The following is a 22,054-nucleotide window of genomic DNA, read 5'->3' as shown; positions in this document are numbered from 1 at the left end:
CCCGCCACTGTCGCCCTGCCCCGCCATGCCCGCCGACCTCAGCGGCACCTGGAACCTGCTCAGCAGCGACAACTTCGAGGGCTACATGCTGGCCCTAGGTAGGGCGGAAGGGGTCGGCGCTGAGGCAGCGGGGCGGCCCCCACCCCGGGCCCCACCTCCCCCATCTCCCCCTCCCTCGTGCATCCTCCGCGCCCTGCCGGTCTCCCCGTTCTGGGTCTCTACTCCCGACCATGCAATAGCCCCGCCCCCCACCCCCGGCTCCCCGTCCCCCCGTCGCTTCCCCCGTCCTCATCCTCCGTCCCTCCCGTCCATCCTCTGGACCACCCCCCCACGCCGCCACCATCCTTCCTTCTCCCGCGTCGCCAGTCCGCCCGTCCGTCCGCCTCTGCCGTCGGTCTGTACCCGCCCCGTGGCGGAGTCTCCTGTCCCGCCGACCGCAGACAGCTGAGGCTCGGCCACCTCCAAGGAGGACTCGGGGGCCCGGGGGGGGGGCGCGTCCTGCCGATGGGGGGCGTCCCGGTGCCTCTGCGGTGGGGCCCTGGGTTTCCCTGACCTGGGAGGGGCGCTGCTAGGGTAGTCGCCGACCCCCCTCCCCGGGTCCGGAGCTCCCCGCTGCGCTCAGGTGCTCGAGATCCCGCCCCCCCTTCCCCGGCGACTCTGGTGGCCGCTGAGATCAGGAACCGCTTTGGAAACCTTCAGTTTTCCGATTTCCCCTGTCCCTTCAAGGGCTTGAGGGGGCACAAGAAACCCAGACCTCAGGACGCAGTGCCAGCCCGGGACCATCGTGGGTACCTGGAGGGGCTTCTCCCTCCCGCGTCCTGCTCCCCTCCGCCCCCCAGCGCTGAGCGGGGAGCCTGGTCCGCGCAGAGGGAAGGGGACTCGGGTGGCACCAGGGGTGTGTAAGGGGTGGGGGTGGGGGTTCTGGCCCATGTCCTTGCTTCCTAGAGGGCTCCGTGAGTGTCTCCCGCCCTGGAGGATAGAAGCCTCCCTTCCTTACCGATTCCCAGTTTGTCCTGCTCTTTCCCTGTCATGCTTCAGATGTGGGGCATTGGAGCACCTGTGTGCCAAGTGCTTTCCTCTATGTGACATAAATCAGTGGCACTTTTGACAGATGGGCTAGGGCTGCTGCAAGTATGGGGACCTGGGAGCCATTCTGGCTTTTTAAAAAAATTTCATTGATTTATGAGAGAGAGAGAGAGAGAGAGAGAGAGAGAGAGAGAGAGAGAAGCAGGCTCCTTGTAGGGCGCCTGGCGCTGGGTCTCCTAGGATGGGGCCCTGGGCTGAAGGCGGCCCTAAACTGCTGAGCCCCCCGGGCTGCCCCATTCTGGCTTCTGATCTGACACTGGGCCTGTTTCCCCATCTGTAAATTGAGAGGGAGAGACGAGTCTAATTTTTTTCTTTTTTAAAAAATTGTAAAAGATACATACATAAAATGGACCATTTTAATTATTTTGAAATGTACAGTTCTGTGGCTCCAGTTTTTAAGAGTTCTGTGCTTGTGGTAGGCTTCTCTCCTCCCTTCTCACACTAAGTAGGGAAGTCTGGAGCTTCTCATGCTAAATCTGATTCAGATGGCATAAAACCCTGGAGTGAAGGAAAGAAGTACTTTCCTCTTCCTATCTTAGATTCACTGGCTGGGGGGCTTGTCAATTAGACTAACCAAAGACAGATTCACCACCAGAATTTAGTTGCACCTGCATGGTGAAGACACCTGGTTGGAACTTGAGCCTGTCTGTAGAGCATCTTAGCCAAGAGTAGTAACTTTGTAGAGAAATGACAAGAGGGAGACTTGGAGCTTCTAGGGGGGGCAAATTGTGAGGAAGGTAACTAATTATATGAAGTGGAACTAACAGAAGATGTGGAAGGTGTAGCTCTTCTGTAGATTATGTAGCTCTTCTGGCGCCATCTCCAGGCTCACTTCCCTAACTTCCACCTCTCCTGGAACAGAGGGGAGGGGAGACAATTCGACAAATTTATGTTCTGCTTTTAGGCAAATGGAGGAAGGCAGAGAGCTTTGCTTCTGTCAGCTTCTTCCCCATAGTCGTCGGTTCAATGTGCTCAGTATGCCAGAGTGGTGTCTCTTGGGGTGGCATATTCTGCTCACCCTTCAACCTGATTCCCATTTCCTTCCTGGTTCTAATGCATAAGTAGGAATTTATGCTTACTTTTCCCAAAGGCAGTGGGTCATGATATTTTACTTACCTTCCCACCTCCAAATTACTGGTGGCATGTGACTCTACCTTCTTCCCTGACATATCCGGCTGCTATCTGGCTAGTTTATGGGGGAGAAAGGGCTAAATAGGTGATGGCTTTGAATGTTGCCTGGCTGTATTCTGCATTTGTGGCAATTTCATGGCTTTTTTTTTTTTTCTTAATTTCATGGCTTTTAGAGCCATCCTCTGAGATAAAACAGGGAATGGAGGTCACCATTCCAAGTGTGGGAAGACCTCTTGTACTAAGTCCATCGGGTATCACAAAGCAGCCTTCTGAGTGTTGAAATGGGTGTTTTTTCACATGTGTAGAGTATCATCCTTTACCTGTCCCCACACTGTCTTACTTTTCTGTATGCTCTGCTAGGATCCCTTGATACTTTTTTTTTTCATGATGTTAGTAGGGGCTTGAAAATTATCTGCCACTGTATTAGATCCTAGAGGCTAACAGAGGCTATTTATCATCCAACTCACTTCGCAGAGGACTCAGCCATACAGTATTGAGTCAACATCCTGCCTCACAACCCCTATTCTTACTCTTGGTTCAGGCTCCAGAAAGATATTGAATCCAGATAACACATGAACTCTTACTTGCAATCTGTTTTCCAAAAGAAATGTAAGTGTGAGAGGGATTTCTGGAACAGAGAAGCTGGTTAGTGTTAACAGCCACACCGGAAACCCAGCTCATTCAGCCGCTGATTGTTGGTAATAGAACCAAAGTTACATAACTTCTGAGTTCCTTTAGTTTCCCCTTTTGTTATCTTGTTTAAAGATTTTATTTATTCATTCATGAGAGACACAGAGAGAGAGGGAGGCAGAGACACAGGCAGAGGGAGAAGCAGGCTCCATGCAGGGAGCCTGACGTGGGACTCGATCCTGGGTCTTCAGGATCACACCATGGGCCGAAGGCAGGCGCTAAACCGCCGAGCCACCCAGGGATCCCTCCCCTTTTGTTAAATGAGGTAGTTAGACCAGATCTGATATTCTAAGTATCTAAATTACAAACCAAGATATCTCATGCATTTTATACGATAGCTGAAATTAGACTTAAAACCTATTGCCAGCTCCTCACAAGCTTGGAAGAAAGTGATCTGGCACAAATCATAAAGAAGACAGACTCTAGGGTCATCTTGTATTCCCCTGGGCAGATTAGGGGCTCAGGACGAGATGAGTATAGGGTTTTGTTACTCAGAACTAGCAGGAGCTTCTTAGCCTGTGGACTCTGAGCCCCCCTCCAGATCCCAGGTTCTCAGGTGATTCAGATGCAAATTAAAATTTAAGAAGTACTTCTTTTTGATGCATCAAATCATCCTTGGGACAACTGCAGAATGTTGACTACAGTTGACTCTGAACACCCAGTTTGAACTATGTGGGTCTACTTATATGAGGATTTTTTTTTTATAAATACAGTGTATAGTTGTTCATGTATTTTCTCTTCCTTATGTTTTCTTTTGTTAAAGATTTTGTTTATTTATTCACGAGAGACATAGAGAGAGTGAGAGACAGAGAGAGAGGCATAGGGAGAAGCAGGCTCCCTGCAGGAGCCTGAGGTGGGACTCCAGGATCACACGCTGAACCAAAGGCAGCCGCTTAACTGCTGAGCCACCCAGGCGTCCCTATAACATTTTTTAAACACAGAGTTTATACTTTGGGTGAGTTCAGAGAGCCCCTATAATAAATACCAGAGAATCCTTATCTTTTTTCATTAGTTAGGAGGAATATACAACCAGGAAATCTGTCCCTTTTGGTGAAAAACTGAGCTTAAGCCGTCTATCCTGGATGAATATTTAACTTAACAAAGTGCTTAGTAAATTATACAATGTCTTATGTTTAGATTCTTTTTTTTTTTTTTTTAAAAAGAACCTATTTATTTATTCATGAGAGACACAGAGGGAGAAGCAGGCTCCATGCAGGGAGCCCAACGTGGGACTCGATCCCCGGTCTCCAGGATCACACCCTCGGCAGAAGGTGGCACTAAACCGCTGAGCCACCGGCGCTGCCCTATGTTTAGATTCTTCAACAAATAAGCACATAAGAGGAATTTATGACATAGAACTAGAATAATTAAGGTACTTCTAGGTTCAAGGGGATTGTTTTCAGGGCACCTGGGTGGCTCAGTCAGTTAAGCATCTGCCTTGGGATTAAGCCTTTGCTTTGGGATTGAGCCCTGCATGGGGCTCTCCCCCCATTTGTGTGCACTCTCTCTCTGTCTCTCAAATAAATAACATATTTTTTTTAATTTATTTTTATTTTTATTTTTTTTTCATATATATTTTTTTAAGTATTGTTTTCAATTTTCCTTTGGAGCAGATTCTCTTCCTTTTAAAAAATATATTTTTGGGATCCCTGGGTGGCGCAGCGGTTTGGCGCCTGCCTTTGGCTCAGGGCGCGATCCTGGAGACCCAGGATCGAATCCCATATCGGGCTCCCGGTGCATGGAGCCTGCTTCTCCCTCTGCCTATGTCTCTGCCTCTCTCTCTCTCTCTCTCTCTCTCTGTGACTATCATAAATAAATAAATTAAAAAAATATATATATATATTTTTAAAAAGATTTTTTTTAAAGATTTTATTTATTCATGAGAAACACAGAGATGTGTGAGAGAGGCAGAGACACTGACAGAGGGAGAAGCAGGCTCCATGCAGGGAGCCCGATGTAGGACTTGATCCGGGGACTCCAGGATCACGCCCTGGGCCGAAGGCAGGGGCTAAACTGCTGAGCCACCCAGGGATCCCTTTAAAAGATTTTATTTATTTATTCATGAGAGACACAGAAAGAGAGAGAGTGAGAGAGAGAGAGAGAGAGAAAGAGAGGCAGAGACACAGGCAGAGGGAGAGGCAGGCTCCATGCAGGGAGCCTGACGTGGGACTCGATCCTGGAACCCCGGGACTATGCCTTGAGCCAAGGGCAGATGCTCAACTGCTGAGCCACCCAGGCATCCCTATATATATTATTTAAATTCAACTTACCAACATATGGTATAACACCCAGTGCTCATCCCATCAAGTGCCTTCCTTAGTGCCTGTCATCCAGTTACCCCATCCCCCCCCACCTCCCCTTCTGCAACCCTTTGTTTCCCAGAGTTGGCAATCTCTCATGATTTGTCTTCCTCTCTAATTTTTCCCCACTCAGTTTCCCTCCTTACCCTTATGGTACATTTCACTATTTCTCATATTCCACAAGTGAGTGAAACCATATGATGATTATCTTTCTCCGACTGACTTATTTCATTCAGCATAATACCCTCCAGCTCCATCTACATCAATGTAAATGGTATTTGTCCTTTCTGATGGCTGAGTTATATATATATAATATATATATATATATATATTATATATATATATATGCCATGTCTTCTTTATCCATTCATCTGTCAAAGATCATTGTGACTCCTGCCACAGTTTGGCTATTGTGGGTATTGCTGCTATGAACATTGGGGTGCAGGTGTCCCATCGTTTCACTGCATCTGTATCTCTGGGGTGAGTACCCAGTAGTGCAGATGATGGATTGTAGGGTAGCTCTATTTTTAACTTCTTGAGGAACGTCCACACTGTTTTCCAGAGTGGCTGCACTAGTTTGCATTCCCACCAACAGTACAGGAGAGTTCCCCCTTCTCCACATCCTCTCCAAAATTTATTGTTTCCTGTCTTGTTAATTTTCGCTATTCTCACTGGTGTGAGGTATCTCATTGTGGTTTTGATTTTTATCTCCCTGATGGGAAGTGATGTGAAGCATTTTTTCATCTGTCTGTTGGCCATGTGTAAGTCTTCTTTGGAGAAATATCTGTTCATGTCTTTGCCCATTCCAGTCAGACTGGATTGTTTGTTTCTTGGGTGTTGAGTTTGATAAGTTCTTTATAGATCTTGGATACTAGCCATTTACCTGATATGTCATTTGCAAATATCTTCTCCCATTCTGTAGGTTGTCTCAGATTCTCTTCTTAAAGGGAGACTGATTATTCTGTTTTCACCTTCCTTCTTGGTTATAAATTCCTTAAGTACAGGGACTGTGCATTTATAAGTTTGATCTTTCTACCTTTACTCCCACCCCCAGTAAAAAGTATTTAACTATTTCATTTCCCTGCGAGAGGGAAGGTAGTGCCACAGCCATTAAGAAAGTATGTCTTTCCTTAAAGCTACTGTTCAACAAGCTCCAGGGGTCTCTTCAAGCTTCAATCCAATAACAAATATCACTTAGGCACTTTCTGTGTATTAGGGGTGGCAAGAAGGTGTATAAAGAAGCAAAGTGCTTGCTGTCTGAGATTTCCTATTCCAGGGAGAGGCAGGGCACCTTCCCTGCCCTACGGCTTTGCATACACTAGGTGTGTGTTTAATAAATGCAACACAGCAAGGAAAAAGCAAATGATAAGAGACATCCTACAAGTGTAAGAAATGACTCACATAAATGTGGGGGAGAAAATGGTATTCTTTGGATAAAGGTAGAAAATGGAAACCTTCCATTCTAGGTATTAAATCATCATCAACTTAAACTACCAGCACTTAACTTTCAGAGTGACGACAGGAGGACAACCTACCTAGGTTTCATGAATAGAGAAAGCAGGGCTCCTAAGTTAAAAGGGCAATTATGGGATTTGTAGGGGCAAATTATCTAAATCAGGAAGGCGTGTGCAGATTCTTTGCCTTTGGTTTAGGTATTGTTTTTCAAGATTTTATTTATTTATTCATGAGAAACAGAGAGGCAGAGATACAGGCGGAGGGAGAAACAGGCTCCCTGCAGGGAGCCCAATGCAGAACTCTGTCCCTGGGATCAGACCCTGGGATCACAACCTGAGCTGAAGGCAGACCCTCAACCACTTAGCCACCAGCCACTGGGAGGTGTTCTTTTTATTTTTTTTTTTATGTTAGTCAGAGAGAGAGAGAGAGAGAGAGAGAGAGAGAGAGAGAGGCAGAGAGAGAGGCAGAGACATAGGCAGAGGCAGAGGCTCCATGCACCGGGAGCCTGATGTGGGATTCGATCCCGGGTCTCCAGGATCGCGCCCTGGGCCAAAGGCAGGCACCAAACCGCTGCGCCACCCAGGGAATCCCTCTTTTTCTAATTAAAGTATTGGCTTAAACAATAAGGGAGCCATGCAGTTTTAGAATTATTCAGGATTAGGGTTAACTTGGCATCTTTTTCTTTTATAAAACAAGGATAATTTTTCAGACCAGAATCTGGGAGATCAGTTTAATTGAAAACTATCTCCTGAAAGCCCAGCAACTCTGTCGAAGCCTCAGATCTGATTTATTTTTTTTTAAATTTTATTTATGATAGTCACAGAGAGAGAGAGAGAGAGAGGCAGAGACACAGGCAGAGGGAGAAGCAGGCTCCATGCACCGGGAGCCTGACGTGGGATTCGATCCCGGGTCTCCAGGATCGCGCCCTGGGCCAAAGGCAGGCGCCAAACCGCTGTGCCACCCAGGGATCCCCCTCAGATCTGATTTAAGTACTAAGTCTTTACGTTATACTTTTAATACTAGAATGGCTATTTACATAATGCTATAAATATTAAGTTTTTTTTTAAAGATTTTAATTTATTCATGAGAGATACAGAGAGAGAGAGAGAGGGAGAGACACAGACAGAGGGAGAAGCAGGCTCCATGCAGGGAGCCCAACATGGGACTCAATCCCGGGTCTCCAGGATCATGCCCTGGACCGAAGGCAGGCGCTAAACCGCTGAGCCACCCAGGGATCCCTAAATATTAAGTTTTATTTTGAGAATTAAGCCAACAACCCTGGATGTTACTGATCTACTTGAATATACAGTGTATCGTCAATGTTTTTTTTTTATTCTTTTTAAGATTTTTTATTTATTCATTCATTCATAGAGATGCAGAGAGAGAGAGAGGCAGAGACACAGGCAGAGGGAGAAGCAGACTCCACGCAGAGAGCCCGACGCGGGACTCGATCCAGGGTCTCCAGGATCATGCCCTGGGCTGCAGGCGGCGCTAAACTGCTGCACCACCTGGGCTGCCCTCGTCAATGTTTTTTTTCCACATACATATAAGGAAAGTACATTCCATAAGAAAATCATAGAGAGAAGTGCCTGCATGGTTTAAGGTCTGCTCAGGTCATGATCTGAGGATCAGATCTGCATGGTTTGCTGCTTCACCTCATTTAACTCCTGACTAAAGTGTCACCTGGCTACACTACTTAAGATAGCAACAGTTGCCTGGCTGTCTCCATCAGTAGAGCATGTGACTCTTGATCATGGGGTTTTGAGTTTGAGCCCCAAGTTGGGTGTAGAGATTATGTAATTAAAAATAAAATAAAACAGCAACAGTTGCCTTAGCTACATAATGTGCTCAAAGCTACTAAAAGGGAAATGGGGTTCAAATCCACTGTCTATATTAAAACCCGAATCTTAAAAAACAAACAAACAGGGATCCCTGGGTGGCGCAGCGGTTTGGCGCCTGCCTTTGGCCCAGGGCCCGATCCTGGAGACCCGGGATCGAATCCCACATCAGGCTCCTGGTGCATGGAGCCTGCTTCTCCCTCTGCCTGTGTCTCTGCCTCTCTCTCTGTGTGTGACTATCATAAATAAATAAAAAATTAAAAAAAATAATTAAAAAACAAACAAACAAACCTGGATCTTCTCAACATTCCATGTTTCCTTGTGTAACTGTTTTAAAGTTTATTAAAGATTTTTTAAAAAGATTTTATTCTAAAAAATAAATAAAATCTTTTATTCTATTTATTCATGAGAGACACAGAGAGAAAGAGAGGCAGAGACACAGGCAGAGGGAGAAGCAGGCCCCACTCAGGGAGCCCAAAGTGGGACTCGATCCCGGGTCTCCAGGATCTCACCCTGGGCCACCTGGGCTGCCCTATTAAAGATTTTTAAATGGGGGTACCTGGGGGGTTCAGTCCATTGGACATCTGCCTTCGGCTCAGGTCATGATTCCAGGGTCCTGGGATTAAGCCCCCACTCCCCCATGCCAGGGCTCCCTGCTCAGTGGGGAGTCTGCTTCTCCCTCCCTCTGCCCTTCCCCTAGCTCATGCTCTCACTCTCTCTCTCTCTCTCTCAAATAATTAAAATCTTAAAAAAAAAGATTTGTATAGAAGTATATGCATCTTTACAGTGGCTTTTGACTTTTGTTGTTGTTTAGAAACTGTCCAAATGCAGTCTTAAAATTTTTTTAAAATTTTATTTAAATTCAGTTAATTAACATATAGTGTATTAGAAGTTCAGCAATCAGTAGAGTTCAGCGATTCATCAGTTGTATATAACAAATGCTGTCTTGGGACGCCTGGGTGGCTCAGTGGTTGGGCATCTGCCTTGGCTCAGGGCATGATCCCAGTTTAGGGATCAAGTCCCGCATCGGGCTCCCTGCATGGAGCCTGCTTCTCCCTCTGCCTGTGTCTCTGCCTCTCTCTGTGTCTCTCATGAATAAATAACAACGAACAAATGCTGTCTTAATTCAAAGTGTAAATACATAAAGCAGACAAAGGCAGAGTTGCTGCATTTGAGTTTGTTTGGGTTGGGGCCTGAGTCCTGTCCCCATGGCTTCTTTGTCCTCTTGTCTGCCTCTGGGGGAACTCCCAGAACTGCTTCCTTCTGGTCCAGCTTCAAATCCATTACCTAAGCCACAGCCAGCCAATGACTCTTCCCTGAAAGCTGTTCCAGCTTTTTGATCAAGCCTTTGAATGGAGCTTTGCCAGGATATCTCCCCACAGATCCAATTTCGGCAACAAGTGGCATTGAAATGCTAAAAGAAACACTAGCGATGAAATACAATGATTTTTGAGGACAGCTGCCAAATTCTTAGCTTTTGCATCTTGAGTGAATATTGAGACTTCTTTTTTTTTTTTTTTTTTTTTATTTATGATAGTCACAGAGAGAGAGAGAGAGAGGCAGAGACACAGGCAGAGGGAGAAGCAGGCTCCATGCACCGGAAGCCCGACGTGGGATTCGATCCCGGGTCCCCAGGATCGCGCCCTGGGCCAAAGGCAGGCGCCAAACCGCTGCGCCACCCAGGGATCCCTTCTTTTCTTTTTTAAAAATTGTTTTTAAGGTATTGACTTTGCTACTCGTAAGATAGCCAAGTTGCTGAAGCCACAGAAAGTGATTGAGCAGAACGAAGATTCTTTTACCATCCACACCTACAGCAGTTTGAGGAACTACCTTGTTACATTTAAAGTTGGAGAAGAATTTGATGAGGATAATAAAGGCCTGGATAACAGAAAATGCAAGGTAAAAAAAATTCAAATGATACCATAGGCTCTTGATTTTCCAAGATTAACTGGGCCTTCTTGGTACCAGTTGAGGAGCCTGCCAGAGCAAACCAGCATCTTCTCCCCTCTCTCATCCAGAGCTTGGTCACTTGGGACAATGACAGACTCACCTGTATCCAGAAGGGGGAGAAGAAGAATAGAGGCTGGACCCACTGGATGGAAGGAGACAAACTCCACTTGGTACTTACTACATTTTGTTCTTGCATCTAATGGGACTATGCGGTATGAAACCATGCCAGCATTCCCACCATTCCAACCCACTGTTTTTGATTTGGCATGTGGGTTACCTCCCAGGTGCTGCCAGAATGTTCTGCTTTTATCTTTTTCTTTAAAAAAGATATTTTATTTATTTATTCATGGGAGACACACACACACAGAGAGAGAGAGAGGCAGAGACACAGGCAGAGGGAGAAGCAGGCTCCATGCAGGGAGCCCGATGCAGGACTCAGTCCCAGGTCTCCAGGATCATGCCGTGGGGGGAAGATGGCACTAAACCGCTGAGCCACCCGGGCTGCCCATAAAATAACTTTCTTGTTGAATTCATCATATATTAATTGAAAAAAATATATACTATATTAAAATATTTATATATACATATATATGCATAATAAAGTAGCAAACTGGCTGCATAATATTCTATCAGGTTGGTGAACTATCATTTTTGGAAAACATTTCCATAATTTCAGTGTCCAGGAATATTGTTTAAGGGTGTTTTCTGCTATTGCTTATATTCATGTAAATAGAGCTTTTTGCATCCATGGACTGATTTCCTTAGGAAGAATCCACAGGGGAAAAAAAAAGAATCCACAGGGAGTATCACTGTTAGAGGCACACATATTATTGCTGCTCAACTTAGTTGCCACACCCATTTCCAAAAGATTGTCACATTGCTGACGCCACCAGCACTTCATGAGCATACAGGTTACAGCTCAAGCTAATCAATAATTTCTAAATATAACTTAGAAGGTATAGAGGCACCTGGGGGGCTCAGATGGTTGAGTGTCCCACTCAATTTTGGCTCAGGTCTTGATCTCAGGACTGAGTTTAAGCCTCACATTGGGTTCCATGGTGGGTGTGGAGCATACTTAAGAAAAATAAAAAAGAGAGAAGGTATAAAATTGTATATCAAAGCTTAATTATGGCTTTTTAAATGAGAATTGCTTCCTGCCATATATTTCATAACAGCTTACATCCTTTGAGCGATGCTTTTGTGCTCAATTACTGTGCTAAATCTTTGTGCATTATCTCACTTGGTCTCCAAGACAGTCCTGTGAAAGGGACACTGTTTTTCCCCATTTACAAATTTAGAGATTGAGATTTAGAAATTTCCCAAGGCTGCCAAGTAGAGTTTCAAATCCAGGTCTGAGGGATCCCTGGGTGGCGCAGCGGTTTGGCGCCTGCCTTTGGCCCAGGGCGCGATCCTGGAGACCCAGGATCGAATCCCACATCGGGCTCCCGGTGCATGGAGCCTGCTTCTCCCTCTGCCTGTGTCTCTGCCTCTCTCTCTCTCTCACTGTGTGCCTATCATAAATAAATAAAAAAAAAATTTTTTTTAAAAAAAAATCCAGGTCTGACAAAAATGTGTACTTTCAACTCTGTGCCTTTTTGCCTCAATGTACATGAAATCTAAGCCAAAAGACCCGTGGAAACAAAATTAGAGCATTTATCTTAAAACTGAATGTGGGTGGTCTTTGAGGGTCTGGGTAGTCTTTGATTACAAAGGCATTGGAGATATTTTGATTCTTGGGGTGCCTGACTGGCTTAGACATAGAGCATGCCACTCATGGTCTCAGGGTTGTGAGTTGGGTGTGGAGCATACTTAAAAAAATTTTTTTTTAAATTTTAGATCAATCTTACACTCTTCTGAAAATAGAAACAAAATTAAGAAACTTGCCATCACAAAAATGTAATACAGAACTTCAAAGAAAACACAAATACATTTGAGGATACAGATTAGTTGGCTCTAAGAAGTATGTTCAAATTGCATGCATCCTTCCATGGCATATCTGTGAACTCTGCCCAAGCAGAGGGGAGAAGGATACTCCCAGGACAATCCCTCCATGCTGTGATATAATAGAGAATAAGTATTTGGTTTTTGTACCTGGCTCCTAAAACCCTTGGTGTCTCCAGAGTAATTAACGAGTGTCTCCTATAGACTAATGAGATAATTGGTGGCTACAATCCCTCAGATGGGCAAAGATTTAATCAGTCATGCCTACATAGCAAAACCTCCAGAAACATCCCTAACTGAGAGAATTCGAAAAGCTTCCTAGTTGGTGAAAACATTGACTTGCTGGGAGAATAGCATTCCTGGAGGGAGCATGGAACGCACCCCTATACTGTGTCCTGCATCTCCCTATTTGGCTGTATCCTTTATAATAAATCTGTAAATAGTGTTTCTGGGAGGTGTTCTAGCAAATTATTGAAACTGAGGAGGGGGTCACGGGAATCCCATTAATAGCTGGTCGATCAGAAGTTCGGGTGGCCTAGGACTGGTGATTGATGTCTGAAGTAGGGGCAGTTTTTTTAAAAAAATATTTTATTTATTTATTCATGAGAGTCACAGAAAGAGAGAGAGAGAGAGAGAGAGAGAGAGAGAGAGAGAGGCAGAGACACAGGCAGAGGGAGACACAGGCTTCACGCAGGGAGCCTGGTATGGGACTCGATCCTGGGTCTCCAGGATCACGCCCTGGGCTGAAGGCAGGTGCCAAACCACTGAGCCACCTGGGCTGCCCAGTAGGGGCAGTTTTTGAGACTGAGCCCTTAACTTGTGGGGTCTGCACTAACTCTAGGTTGTTAGTGTCAGAATTGAATTGAATTGTTGGATGCCCTGTTGGAAAAGATACCAAGTTTTTGGTGTCAGAAGTGTTGTGAATAATGTGCCCACTCATCTTCTTTCTCCTTCCATTCCTCCATATTCCTAGGAAATGTTCTGTGAAGGCCAAGTGTGTAAACAGACGTTCCAGAGAGCCTGAACTGCGTCCAGCAACAGAACCCACGTGTGACTGCAGTTGAATGTTGAATTCTATTCTAAAATGAAGAGATGCTAATCTGTCTTGGTTTGGTGATGGGAACTTGTGGTCAGAGACCTGTCCTACAGCTTGTACCAGAAGCCATTTACTCAGATTATGGGAAGACGCTCAGTTCAATAAACCTGTCCAATGACTCTGACTTTTTCTCCTAAATTTAGCATACCCCATTATTTTAAGTGTTTGAAAGCCTTCTAGGGGCACTATGGACTAATGAGCAGGATGTAATTCTGTCGTCAAGGTTTAGTGAGGAAAATGGGCAAAACAAGCAGTCTGAACATCCAGCAGTGATAAGTACAGGCAGCTATGAGAGCTCAGTAGGGGAAGCCTGACTTTTGGGGATGGGTGAGTGGTGGCAGGGGTCAGGGGTAGCGGAGGCGATCTCTAGGCTCCAAACTGAAGCAAAGGTAGGCAGGAAGCATCGGGAAGCATTCTAGGTAAATGCCTGGGGGGTAAGTTGGAGGCATGTTTGAGGAACTGAAAGATTGTTTTTGCTAGAGCAGGGGTATACATGGGTGGAGCAGCAAGAGATGTCAGGGGAGACTGGCAGGGAAGGCAGGCAGGGGCACAATTAGGAAGAATCTTGAACACTGGCTTACAGAGGTAAGATTTGTCCCCAAAGTAGTAGGGAGATGGTGACTGGCATGAAGCAGGAGATCTGCACAGCCAGCTGGCTCACAGAAGGGAACCCCAAATGCATGTGAAAGAAGGGACTAGCGGTGTGGGACGCAATGCAGGCACCAGTTTAGAAAGCACTGCTAGCAATCCCAGTGTGAGGTGGTGGTGGTCAGGAGCGCCTGGCGCCCAAGTCTCAAATACAGTGAATGGGCTCAGGGCTGGAGAGAAATAGCTAATTACTTAGGACTCAGAATCCATCGTCCAAGGTTGGGATGATGGAAGGGGAAATCAAGGAAGATGCTCTATTTGGGGTTGAGGCAACTATAGGAAAGAAGGTTGAAGCTAATCAGAAAGAAGACAATACAAACAGAAGAATGATCTCTGGCTTTTGAGGGACCTGTGCCTGGTGTAAGATCAGCCATCAGGAGACAATGTCAAGCACATAAACTGCATATGGATGGAATTGCCTGGGACATTGTTTGTTTGTTTATGATTTTATTTATATGTGATCTCTACACTGAAGGTAGGCTTGAACTTACAATCCTGAGATCAAGAGTGGCGTGTTCTACCGACTGAGCCAGCCAGGCGCCCTGGGGACATTGTGTCCAAGTAAGAAGAGACAAATTGAGGTACAAAAGGGTGCTAGCAGGGGGGACCAGAGGGGCTGGAGAAACAGGGTGGCATCAGGGAAGGGAAGGCAGGACACATTTCAGGGTTCAGGCAGTGGTGGGCGCTCGGGGAGATGCCCAAGGCAGCAATAAGTGAAGATGGATCCATCTGCCTCAGGGAGGAAGGGGGTGTGCAGGGCTGGTTGCCCCCAGGGTGTGCCACGGGTGGAGGTGAGCAAGGACAGACAGCGAGTGTGTGGCTGAGAATTGGCAGGATGTGGGGGTGTTTCAGGGAGGCTTGTGAGGGGGTGACCAGTTCAGACGGGGGACTGCGGGATCACGGAGTCCGCAGGAAAGTCAGGAGTGCTCCTGATGTGCTAGGCCCTCGGGGGTGGAGGGGTGGGGCTGTAAGTGGCTCCTCCTCTCCTTGGAGAGCAGTGAGGAAGGCCCTGTGCCCATCAGGCGCTCACAGGCTGCAGGCAATGACAGATTAAAGTCTGAGTATCAGATACAACTCTTGTTTCAGCTAACGGAAACCAACTTGTTAGTGTGATCTCTGAAGCCATGACTTTATTTTCTTTTTAAGATTTTATTTATTCGGGATCCCTTGGTGGCGCAGCGGTTTAGCGCCTGCCTTTGGCCCGGGGCGCGATCCTGGAGGACCCGGGATCGAATCCCACGTCGGGCTCCTGGTGCATGGAGCCTGCTTCTCCCTCTGCCTGTGTCTCTGCCTCTCTCTCTTTCTGTGTCTCTCATGAATAAATAAATAAAATCTTTAAAAAAAAGATTTTATTTATTCATGAGAAAGACAGAGAGAGAGAGGCAGAGACACAGAGGCAGAGACACAGGCAAAGGGAGAAACAGGTTCCATGTTTTGGAGCCTGATGTGGGACTTGATCCTGTGACTTCAGGATCACACCCTGGGCCAAAGGCAGGCACTAAACCACGAGCCACCCAGGGACCCCAGAAGCCATGGCTTTAGGGCCAGAGAAAGTCAGAAGGCTGTTGTGGATCCCATTAGATATTGTGAACCCACCAAACAGAAAGACCATGAAACCGACTGGGGCTAGAATCAGGCGGTAAATGGATTAGCTGAGGTTGCAGATTGACTGCTGACTGGGGAATCATGCGGTAAGTAATCCGAATCTGGGGCTGTGGGCTGTGCGGCCTCCCTTTTTTGGAAATCTCCTCCCTGATATGATGTTATTGCTTGGAGGCAATTCGAAACAATAGGCCCTTGCGGGAGGCAACATTTTCTCCGCATTTATTAATTTATCCAAACATGAGTAAATGTGTGAATGCCTGGAATTTAGCAGTGAACAAAATGAAAAATTTCTCCCCTCATGGACCTTCCATTCCCATGGGAGATAGATAATAAATATAAGTTAAAAATAGAGCGAATCAGGGGTGCCTGGATGGTGCATTGGGTTAAGAGTCTGACTCTTGATTTCAGCTCAGGTTGCAATCTCAGGGTTGTGTGATCGAGCCTTGCGTCAGGCTCCATGCTCAGCACGAAGTCTGCTTAAACTCCCCCTCTCTCTCTTTCTCTCTCTCTCCTCCTCCTCCCTCTGCACTCTCTCTCTCTCTAAAATAAATAAATCTTTAAAAAGTATATAGCACATCAGATAGTGATAAGAGCTACAAGTAATAACAGAAGTCAGGACGTTGGTGGTGCTCTTCAAGTAGGATGGTTAAGAAAGACTCAGAAAAGTGTGACATTTAGGCAGAGTCATAAGATGAGAAACAAGATGTGTGGATAGCTGAGGGCAGAGAATCAGTGCGAAGGCCCTGGGGTGAGGCGATATGTGGTGTGCTGGAGGTGCAGCCAGGAGGCTGAGGGAGCAAGGCCAGGAGTATGAGGAGACCAGGTTGCCTTTGGCAGAGCCGAGAACCTTCAGCAATCTTACCTGCTAAGACTTATAGCATTCTACTCCTGGCCCCTCCTCTAATTTGTTCTTAATTTAAAAAAGTAAAGAAGTAGAAGTCTTATCAATCAACTGCAATATGTGGAGCTTGTGTATATCCTAATTAAAAGAAAGCAAACAGGGGCAGCCTGGGTGGCCCAGTGGTTTAGCGCTGCCTTCAGCCCAGGGCGTGATCCTGGAGACCCAGGGTTGAGTCCCACATCAGGCTCCCTGCATGGAGCCTGCTTCTCCCTCTGCCTGTGTCTCTGCCTCTCTGTGTGTGTGTCTCTAATAAATAAATAAAATCTTATAAAAATAAAATAAAGAAAGCAAACATAAAAAGACCTATCTTAGGGCCCCTGGTTGGCTCAACTGGAATAGCATGAGACTCTTTTTTTTTTTTTTTTGACGATTTTATTTATTTATTCATGAGAGACAGAGAGGGGCAGAGATACAGGCAGAGGGAGAAGCAGGCTCCATGCAGGGAGCCGAATATGGGACTCGATTCCAGATCCCGGGATCACGCCCTGATCTGAAGGCAGATGCTCAGCTTAGCCACCCGGGGATCCCTTTATTTATTTTTTAAGATTTGATTTATTTATTCATGAGAGACCCAGAAAGAGAGGCAGAGACACAGGCAGAGGGAGAAGCAGGGAGAAGTGGGCTCCCTGCTGGGGATCCCGAGTAGGTACTCGATCCCAGAACCCCAGGATTACCACCTGAGCCGAAGGGAGATGCTCAATCACTGAGCCACCCAGGTGTCCAGAAAATGTTTCATTCATTCATTCATTCATTCATTCATTCATTCATTCATTCATTCAAGACACACACACACACACACACACACACACACACACACACACAGAGAGGCAGAGACACAGGCAGAGGGAGAAGCAGGCTGCATGCCAGGAGCCCGATGCGGGACTCGATTCCGGGTCTCCAGGATCACGTCCTGAGCCGAAGGCAGATACCCAACCACTGAGCCACCCAGGCGTCCCCAAAATGTTTCTTTCAAAATCAGTTCCTGAGCGTCTGCCTTTGGCTCAGGGTGTAATCTCTGGATTCCGGATCAGGATCGAGCCCCGCATTGGGCCCCTTGCGGGGAGCCTGCTTCTCGTGTGTCTCGGCGTCTCTGTGTGTCTTTCGTGGATAAATAAATAACATCTTAGAACAACAACAACAATTCCTCACTTAAGCAGCACACATCACAGTGTACGATTGTTTACTCTCAATAGGACTGCGGAGATGTGTTTCTTCAGGCATTTCTTAGGAAAGTTTTAAGTGCTAGAAATCAAAGGGAAAAAGGCAACTTCCTGAGACCGTCCGCCTTCCCGCTCTCCAAGAAGGATGGGCACCCAGCTTCCTGGGGCCTTAGTTCGGCCTCCGACACGGATCCCCGGTCCCTCCCAGACGCCCGCCCTTCCCTCCTCCCTCCTGCCCCTCCCCCCGTAGCCCCCTCCCCCGCCCCGGCACCCGCCCGGCCGCAGACGCCGCGCCCCCTCCACGGCGAGTCCGGGCAGGGCTGCAGGGTTGGCCCCGCGGCTCCGGCCCAGTGGAGCGCCTGCGGGGCGTGGGGGCCGCGGGGCTCCCGCCGTCGGTCCCGGGCCTTGCTGCCGGGCGCCCTGGGCGCCGCCTGGGGGAGCTGCAGGGGGAGCTGCGGGCTCCTCCGGCCGCTGAGGCTGCTCCGGGGTCCGGCGCCTGGCGGGGAGCGCCCCCTCCTGGCCCGCAGGCACCTTCGCCTCCGCGCCGCGGGCCGCTGCGCAGGCCGGGGGTGCGGGGTGCGGGGTGCGGGGTGCGGGGTGGGGGGTGGGAGGCCCTCGCTCTTCTTTAATTTTTTCAGTGTTTAGATTTAGGATGTTTTGTTTACATAACATTACATTTTATCATTTTTTACAGTTTTTAAGAGTGCAGGGCATTAAAATATTTTATTCATTTATTCATGAGAGACATAGGGAGAGAGGCAGAGACACAGGCAGAGGGAGAAGCAGGGAGCCGGATGGGGGACCTGGATGGAGCCCTGAGGGGAAGGCAGACGCTCAACCGCTGGGCCCCCGAGGCCTCCAGAGCGCAGTGCATTTGCATTAAATACACTCACATTGCTATGCCACCCTCACCACCATCCATCTGCAAAATTTTCCATCCTCCCAAATTGAAACTCTGTCCCCATTAAACATTAACGCCCCATACCCTCCTTCCGCAGCTCCTGGCAACCACAACTCTGCTTTCTAGTTCTATGACTCTGACTACTCATATCAGTGGAATCATAATATTTGTCCTTTGGGGCTGGCTTATTTCCTATACTTTCATTTCCAAGATTCATCCATGTTACAGCATGTGTCCAGAACTCCCTTCCTTTTAAAGGTGGAATAATATTCCATTGGATTGTTTGGATGTAGCCCATTTTGAGTATCCATTCATCCCTCTATGGATGCTTGGGTTGTTTCCACATTTTGGTGATGGTGAATAACACTGCTGTGAACATGGGTGTACAAATATCCGTTGGAATCCCAGCTTTTAATTCTTTGGGGTATAAACTCAGAAGTGGAATTTCTAGGTCATATGGTAATTCTATGTTTAACTTTTTGAGGACCTGCCAAACTGTGTTCCACAGCAGCTGCCCCATTTTACATTCTCTCTCACAGTGTACCATGGTTCTCCAATTTCTCCACATCCTCCCTAACACTTGTTTTCTCTTTTTGGATAATAGCCATCCTAATGGGTGCCTTTAAAAGAAATTATGGTAAAATACACATAATATAAAATTTACCATTCTCTATGGGATCCCTGGGTGGCGCAGCGGTTTGGCGCCTGCCTTTGGCCCAGGGCGTGATCCTGGAGACCCGGGATCGAATCCCACGTCGGGCTCCCGGTGCATGGAGCCTGCTTCTCCCTCTGCCTGTGTCTCTGCCTCTCTCTCTCTCTCTCTCTGTGACTATCATAAATAAATAAAAATTAATAAAAAAATTAAAAAAAAATTTACCATTCTCTTTTAAAGTGTACAATTCAGTGGCATTAAGTACATTCACAATGTTGTACAATTACCACCATCCAGTTCTAGAACTTTCTCGTTACATCAAATGGAAACTCCTTACCCGGTTAGCAGTCAGCCCTTCCCACATCCCTGGCAATCATTAATCTGAATGGCCTATTCTGGATGTTTCATATAGAAACATCATGTGGAAAAAATCATATGGGAAAAATCATATGGAATCATTTGATATGAAAATCACAGCCTTTTGTGTTTGGTATCTTTAATTTGACACGATGTTTTCAAGGCTTATCCATTTTGTAGCGTCGCGTATCAGTACTCCATTCCTTTTTATGGCTGACAAATATTCCACTGTTTGGATGTTTTAGTAGCTCAGGCTGCTATGGACAAAACACCATAGACCAGGGGGCTTGAACAACAGACCAATGACACAACAATGTTCCACTCATAGCATTCTACTCCTGGCCCCTCCCCCAATCCATGTTCTTATCACATGCAAAATACATTCATTTTGTCTCAAAAGCCCCCACATTCTTAACTCTTTCTAGCATCAACTGCAAAGTCTGAAGTCCAAAGTCTCCTGTAACCATCACCTTAATCAGATACAGGTGAGATTCGTGGTATGCTTTGTTCAGAGGCAAAATTCCTCTCCAGCTATGGACCTGTACAATCAGATAAGTTATGGGTTTCTGAAACCCATAGTGGTGGACAGGCATAGGATAGACACTTCTATTCCCAAAGGGAGAAATCAGAAAGAAGGGGCACTGAGCCCCAAGCAAGTCTAAAACTTAGCAAGGCAAATTTCCCTGGGTGGCGCAGCGGTTTGGCGCCTGCCTTTGGCCCAGGGCGCCATCCTGGAGACCCGGGATCAAGTCCCACGTCGGGCTCCCGGTGCATGGAGCCTGCTTCTCCCTCTGCCTGTGTCTCTGCCTCTCTCTCTCTCACTGTGTGCCTATCATAAATAAATAAAAATAAAAAAAAAACAAATTTCAAAAGATATTAAGGCTCAAGAATAATCCTCTGTGGTTGGATACCAACCCTCCAACCCCAAGGCTCTGCTAGTGGTCCCATGCCCTGAGGCTCTGGGTTGTTAGAACTGAGGCAACTGCCCACACCCCACACCCAAAAAGGGAGCTCTGATGATATCTGAATAACCTCCAGGGTCATTCTTCTTTTTTCAAGTAAGCTTTATGCTCAACATGGGACTTGAAATCATGACTCCAAGATCAAGAGTCTTATGTTCTACAGATTGAGCCAGCCAGGCACTCCATTCTTGCTCACGGCCCATAGCAGTATGACCCCTGGTCCTGTAGTGTCTCAGAATCTAACAGTCTTCCTTCGTGTGCTCCTGCTTCCTCTGGCCCCTGTAGCTCCAAAGGGCAGTGTCTTTGCAGGTATAATTCCCTCTCTGTTCCTGACCTCTGTTGAGATGATTGATTAGGTCCATGGTTCACACCCACACTAATCTTATCAAATGGTCAGTCAGCCACTTCCTTGATGTTTTCTTTTTATTACACATTTTCATGTTTTTCTCAATATGGACAGACTATTCCAAATCTTCAAGTTCTCTTTCCTTCTTACCTAGCAATTCTTCTTCAATTCCTCTCTCTCCTCTCTCGTTTTACTCTGAGTAGTCAGGAGGAACCAAGCTGCCCCTTTGACACTTCACTTAGCAATCTCCACAGCCAGACATCCAACATTTCCATTACTCAGTATTCCTTTCGGCAGAACACTAGAACAGGCACACAGTTCAGCCAAGTCCTTGTCACTTTATATATATATATATATATTTTTTTTTAATTTATTCATGAGACACGGAGAGAGGCAGAGACACAGGCAGAGGGAGAAGCAGGCTCCATGCAGGAGCCTGATGCGGGACTCGATCCCAGAACTCCAGGATCACATCCTGAGCCAAAGGCAGACCACTCAACCGCTGAGCCACCCAGGCATGCCTCCTTGCCACTTTATAATAAGGATGGCATTTTCCCCCATTGTCCAAAAACATGTTCCTCATTTCTGTCTGAGACCTCATCAGAATGACCTTGGCCACTCATATTTCTACCAACATTTTGCCCGTGAGGAGGTGGAGGGTTTCCTTCCAGCATGCCTCTCTCCTTCCTGAGCTCTCACCGGAATCTCTGTGAGTGGTCCCACGGTGGCAGTCTGGGCTTCTTCTAGAGGGCACCTCAAAACTCTTCCAGAGTCTTCCCATTACACAGTTTCAAAGCCTTTTCTGCTTTTGTAGGTATTTGTTGCAATAGTACCCCACCAATTAGGACCAATTTCTCTCTTTTAAAGATTTTATTTGAGAGCGAGAGAGAGCGAGAGAGAGCACAAGCAGGTTCTCTGCTGAGCAAGGACCCTGACTTGGGACTTGATCCGAGGATCCCTGGATCATGACCCAAGCCAAAGGCAGACACCCAAGCGACTGTGCCACCCAGGCACCCTAGGACCAATTTCTCTCTT

General features: G+C 46.8%; 1 protein-coding gene across 1 annotated transcript; it reads left to right on the top strand.

Moving 5' to 3' along the window:
- On the top strand, positions 1-13,611 carry RBP7 (retinol binding protein 7). Its single transcript, XM_055304975.1, has 4 exons — positions 1-98; positions 10,221-10,399; positions 10,519-10,620; positions 13,365-13,611. The coding sequence occupies exons 1-4, from the start codon at positions 26-28 to the stop codon at positions 13,413-13,415; spliced, it is 405 nt and encodes a 134-aa protein (XP_055160950.1). The 5' UTR covers positions 1-25; the 3' UTR covers positions 13,416-13,611.
- Positions 13,612-22,054: the final 8,443 nt, after the last annotated feature.

This window comes from Nyctereutes procyonoides, unplaced genomic scaffold (genome assembly GCF_905146905.1).
Source record: "Nyctereutes procyonoides isolate TBG_1078 unplaced genomic scaffold, NYPRO_anot_genome, whole genome shotgun sequence".
Lineage (NCBI taxonomy): Eukaryota > Metazoa > Chordata > Mammalia > Carnivora > Canidae > Nyctereutes > Nyctereutes procyonoides.
The sequence above is the reverse complement of the archived record's forward strand: the minus strand, read 5'-3'. Positions and strand labels throughout refer to the sequence as shown.